A 5,457-nucleotide genomic window follows, 5' to 3' on the forward strand; every position below is an offset into this window, starting at 1 on the left:
GTTTTATTATAACGTTAGGATTACGCGGATAGATCTTAGTAGCTTAAAAACTAGCTAATATATTATTAGTTATAAAAGTAGATATATTTACTACCTAAAATAAGTATAAGAAATTACTTTTTTATATATTAATTAAATCTTAATTATTATAGATTAGATTAGTAAGCTAGGAGCTATACGCGGCCGCTAGAGGTAAGTATATACTAACGTTAAGTAGCTAGAGGCTATAAGTAGCGTAAGATAGTAATACTATAAGAATTATTTAATAGGTATAGTAATAATTAATAAATAAAGGCGTAAGGTAAGTACTATATCTATTAATAATTAGTATTCTATAGTTACGTTTTACTTTCTTCTTTATAAGCTAATTAAATACCTATTTAACCTAAGCTAGCGTAAGGTTATTATTACTCTATCTAGATAGGCTACTATAGTAAAAAACTTAGTATTTTCTAACCTCTAGGTTCTATAGCTATTTAGTATAAAGCCTAGCTACTCTCTTATAGATTATTATAGGGTCTACTAAGCTTCTATTAGCGTAAATATAGCTAATAATTATTATCTAATCTCTACTCCTATCTTAGAGTAATTACTATACTTTCTTTCTATTCTAAAGCTCTCTTAAAAAGATTCTTTTTAATAGTAAGATATAGCTAAGTAAGAAGCCCTTCTTATCTATATTATAGATATTATATAGCGCGACGTTATGTTAATTAAGCTTAGTATAAAGGAGATTAAAATATAATTAATAGTTAGCTTAATCGTTAGCTAGATAATAGTTATAGTTAATACTAGTAGATTTTTTAGTAAATATTTTGTTGTGGTAATATAATAAAAACTAAGTAACCTAGCTATTAGAGAGCTTCTATACTATAATAACCGCTATATAATTTTTTACTATAGCTTAGGAAGGTAGTAGGCCGCGTTCTAAGAGTTTTTCTATATATTTCACGAGCTTAGATTCTTATAGTAGAGTAAGTAATTAGCGTTTTTTTATAGCTGCCGTTCGCGACTATGTTTTATTTTAGTGCCGCCGCGTTAATATTATAAGCTTAACACTAAACTTTTTTATAGCTGCGCGATATGAAAGTTGACCTTCTACATCTTGCGAATTAATTGCTGCAATCGCTTCTTCGATAGCTGTCATGGTGGTGGAGATATCACGTGTTGAAAATGATGGGTGGATATTTTGATAGGGCGGCTGGTGTTGCATTGGCTGAACTGTTGCATTGGGTGAGCACGGACGGTATTCCGAATCTTGGTTAGTGTCGCGTGGCGTTCCAGAGATCCAATGGCGCATTTGGGTACTTACTACGAAACCGGCAATAACAGCTAAGATGGCCGCTGAGGATGAAGCAAACTGCAGCATGCCCAGAGGTGAATTGTATGCTGCACTATTGTGACAGTCCTCGTCTCAGGCCACTGTAAGGGCTGAGCTTGCATATATATTCATTCCGTAGCTCAATACTAGTCACAGGTGGTTGGAAGCGGAGCGTGGTTCGGACCAAATTGCGAACCACCACACGATGTACTGGCTTGCAAGCTGATTTTTCCGAATCTCTCATTGGAGCGCTCTTTTTCCCACTCGATTCATACGCCCGCTTCCTCGTTCTGAGGGCAGGATATCGAAGTTGAGAAGTTCAAGTGCAGGCGCATCTTAAAAAGAGTTTCTTTTCGCACAGTGCTCTCAACCTACTAACACAAAACTGTGCAATGTGACCAACGCACTTTTACTTTAGTCAATGCCTCCTCCATAAAGCCTTGCATGGCCGCGTTCTAGCAATTGTCGCTGTTTCTAAAGCTATGTTTTAGATACATAGCATAACTTACCCCGCCCCACCCCCACCGCTAGAGTACTACCCCATCTGCCGCGCAAGCCTTATCACGACAAAGGACCCCCTAATCGGGAAAGTTGTTCGATTAGGCCGCGAATTTTATTCTCTATAGTAGGAAATTTGGCCATGTATATAAGGCTACGCATATTCGGCCAACGATACATCTTAACCAGGTGACTGCACACCCTGATTCTAAAACGCGCGAATGCAACGCCGATTGAATACTACTGATTTTCTCCCAGTGTAGTCTAGCGAAATCCATATGCTGGTAGGTGAGATTTTCACATGTCAAAACGAGTGGAGTGTTCTGAAAGACTAAATCCCGCTACCGCGCCGCCAACATTGTTCAACAGCCCTGCAGAGCTGTGGCTCACTTGGAACAATATCCATAGTATCGATGATGCATAGGTAAGTGTAGTGTGTGAGCTACAGGCAGTATAATTTGCCCAACTCATCCATGCTGCAAGTAGTCTGCGAATACGTGTTTCTTGTGCAGCATAAATGTTACTAGGTTGAACTCTGTTTTGGATCGCGTGACGTCATGGTTAAGGAAAATGACGGCACGTTTCACCTGCAAATGCATGAGCATGGAATGGCATCATTATATTTGCGAGCCCTCTTATATGACTTTAGTTTCTTACTTTCGGTTTTTACTATCATTCACCTAGCATAAACATGTCTGACCCTAGAAATATGGCTGAAATCATGAGGCATTCTGAGCGTCTCACAGATGGAGATGATGGGGTGGTGCGCTCCATCCGTGATGTACCTATCACCGAACAACGAAAACCATTCATCGACTCGAAGGACTCGAAGCTTCAGCATCCAGGTATTTTTCTTGCACATGCAATAATCCATAGCCAGATCTCTAACATGGCCAGGCACTGCCCGTGCAAATCTTGCCCCATCGGTAGAATCCCCCGAAGGCACCAAGGGTTGGAAAGAGCAGCACTCCCATCAGACCGTTCTACAACAGCATTGCGACTTCTTTGACCGCGACCACGATGGTATTCTTTGGCCACAGGATACGTTTGTTGGCTTCTACCGACTCGGTTTTGGTGTCATCCTATCCATCGTCGCCGTGTTCGTTATCCACGCCAATTTCTCCTACCCGACATGCTCTGGATGGTTACCTGATCCATTCTTTCGTAAGAGGTCCAATTCACAAACTGCAACAAACCTATGCTAATTTTATGTACCATGATTTCAGGTCTATTCCTGAAAAATGTACACAAAGACAAGCATGGCAGTGACACCGGGACATACGATACTGAAGGACGCTTTTTACCACAAAAGTTTGAAGATATCTTTGCCAAATATGCTGAGGGAAGGGATTACTTGACCATATGGGATGTCAGCAACGTGCTCAAGGGACAGCGGTGCATTGCTGATCCAATTGGGTGGGGTGGTGCATTCTTTGAATGTAGGTCTATATAAGGGTTATCGTTTGCAGAATGCAACTCTAACAAACACAGGGATTGCTACTTACATAATGCTCTGGCCTGAGGACGGCAGAATGATGAAGGAGGATATCCGTCGAATATACGATGGGAGTATATTTTATACGATTGCTGAGAGACGAGAGAAGAGTTCATGAGGTGGACGTTTTGTGATCTCGTAGGGGTTATCGCACTCGTGGGATTCATTCGATAAGAGTCATCACTGTTGAATGTGGAAAGGCACTATGACAACCATTCACATTATTGCCATATTTTGGTAGAACCTAAAATGACTAAAGTCGAATTTCTCAAATTCCAAATCAGTCTGTTCACGCTTCTTAATCGCGATAGAGAATGATGAACATGTGGCTGCTGAGAGGGCTGTTCTTAGTTAAATGCAGTAAATGGATACGCCAACACTAAAGGCGAGGAATACCTGTGATTGAGAGGGTGTGAACCTACAAAATACTCCCAGCGCAGGCTTTCAAAGTAATTGTTTTCGGAGGAAAGCCACTATCGCAGAAGTCCAAAATATAACGAGGCTTTTCGATCTATAAAGTTCACTTCCATCGGCGTGCTGCGCTGCGCTGCGCTACGTGTTCTCATTATAGATAGCGATGCTTTAATCAGGCTTGTACAACATTGATCCGGTTGTGGTGGAAAATGTGACTATAATATCTTCTTGCAACGGTGCTTATGCCTCCGCATTGCTTCACAACGATCTAGATACTCTTGGCGAGGTTGATGACATGCATTGGGTAGTTGGAAATGTCGGTAAAACGGGAGATGGTCTTGATGGTCGCCCCACACGCACCATACGTACCACGAACGAAAGGTCTTGGCAAACTCAGGGCTACGGTTGTTAGGGCGAATGATAGTACGTTCCTTCTCAATTCAACACAGAGTCTCTTTCACTGTCATCAATCTGCTGGTGACACAGCCTCATCAGTATGCTTGACAGCGGACATGTAGCCAGCTGGAAACCTATGAGGCTCAGCTGCTGCCAAGTGACCCTAGTACTAAAAAGGGAATTATTGTGTATTAGGATCATTCGATTTACAGAATTTCAGCTACTTGACTAAGCTAGGAATTAGCTAAGCCTCTTATAATGTACCCTCATCATATTCCTCAGCCTCAGCTGAATTTACTAGACCCTACTCTCGGTGTTATTTCCGGGTCATGCTCGCTGACCCTGGAATCCCACTATAATCTCATACGTATAAATAATTCCTTATTGACAACACTCACGAACATCCTCACAACCATTCTCACAACCATCTTCACAACCGTTCTCACGAACCTTGTCAAAAACATCAAATATACTTTCACAACTTTCAACATCATGCGATTCAACATTCTGCCAATGATCGCTATCGTGGCAACTTTACCAAGCATTTCTCTATCTGCGCCTACTGATTCTGTTGGCGTTCTTCCCCGCGACAACACTGCTGCTATAATTGGCACCTGGGATGACCAGAAATGTGGCATCTCGAAAGTAGATGACAGCGTCGCTGTCCCTGATGATCGCCCCACCGGTGCTTGCAAGGAGTTGCGTGGGAACAGTATGCAGGTCTTCTGGGTCAAGAAGGGGTGCGTAGGTACGTATACTGACCCGCTTCCAAAGTGCCGCAAATGAACAAGTTAATGAGCAACTCTATAGTTTTGCTTTTCAAGAACAGAGGTTGTAAAACGGACCCAACACCCGCAACCTCGCTGGCGAATGGCTGGAATCAATGTTTCGATAACAGTCGATATGTGAGCTGGACAACATATTGTGGGTAGAGTGTTGGAGAAGGCACTATGGGTAGATCAATGGGTGGGGTACTGTTGGTAGAGTGTGGTAATGCGGTTTTTGTGATGGAACTTGTAGATCGCATAATCATGGCGTAATATAGACGGGCTTTTTAAGACTTTGTAGATAATGCTAGCTGTGTGCATCAGATAGACCTCGCCAAGGACCTGTTCGGTTGCGCGTCATGTACCTGCATCTTCTATACCTATTTGCGTATGGAGCTCAACAGGGAAGCCTGGCTTGTGTCGTGACTGGACCTTCCCGAACTTCTGCAGATCACGAGGGTGCGGTCTGGCCAGGCGGCATGTCAGCTCACCATGGGAGCGCCAAGCCGTACCATGGGCCCATACTTAGATAGGTTTAGCGCCAGCCCAATCCGAATTTCCATGGT

General features: G+C 42.4%; 3 protein-coding genes across 3 annotated transcripts; 2 read left to right on the forward strand and 1 right to left on the reverse strand.

Moving 5' to 3' along the window:
- Window positions 1-1,024: 1,024 nt before the first annotated feature.
- On the reverse strand, window positions 1,025-1,300 carry COCMIDRAFT_111203 (uncharacterized protein; the record flags this gene model as incomplete). The annotated part of the gene is made up of 1 exon (XM_007695723.1): window positions 1,025-1,300. The coding sequence occupies one exon, from the start codon at window positions 1,298-1,300 to the stop codon at window positions 1,025-1,027; it is 276 nt and encodes a 91-aa protein (XP_007693913.1).
- A 1,240-nt stretch (window positions 1,301-2,540) lies between these two features.
- COCMIDRAFT_111202 (uncharacterized protein) lies at window positions 2,541-3,432 on the forward strand (the record flags this gene model as incomplete). The annotated part of the gene is made up of 4 exons (XM_007695724.1): window positions 2,541-2,664; window positions 2,717-2,983; window positions 3,046-3,258; window positions 3,311-3,432. The coding sequence occupies 4 exons, from the start codon at window positions 2,541-2,543 to the stop codon at window positions 3,430-3,432; spliced, it is 726 nt and encodes a 241-aa protein (XP_007693914.1).
- A 950-nt stretch (window positions 3,433-4,382) lies between these two features.
- Window positions 4,383-4,910, forward strand: COCMIDRAFT_111209 (uncharacterized protein; the record flags this gene model as incomplete). Its single annotated transcript, XM_007695725.1, has 1 exon — window positions 4,383-4,910. One exon carries the CDS (start codon window positions 4,383-4,385, stop codon window positions 4,908-4,910), a length of 528 nt encoding a protein of 175 aa, XP_007693915.1.
- Between the last annotated feature and the right edge of the window lie 547 nt (window positions 4,911-5,457).

Source organism: Bipolaris oryzae (assembly GCF_000523455.1).
Source record: "Bipolaris oryzae ATCC 44560 unplaced genomic scaffold scaffold_411, whole genome shotgun sequence".
Taxonomy (NCBI): domain Eukaryota; kingdom Fungi; phylum Ascomycota; class Dothideomycetes; order Pleosporales; family Pleosporaceae; genus Bipolaris; species Bipolaris oryzae.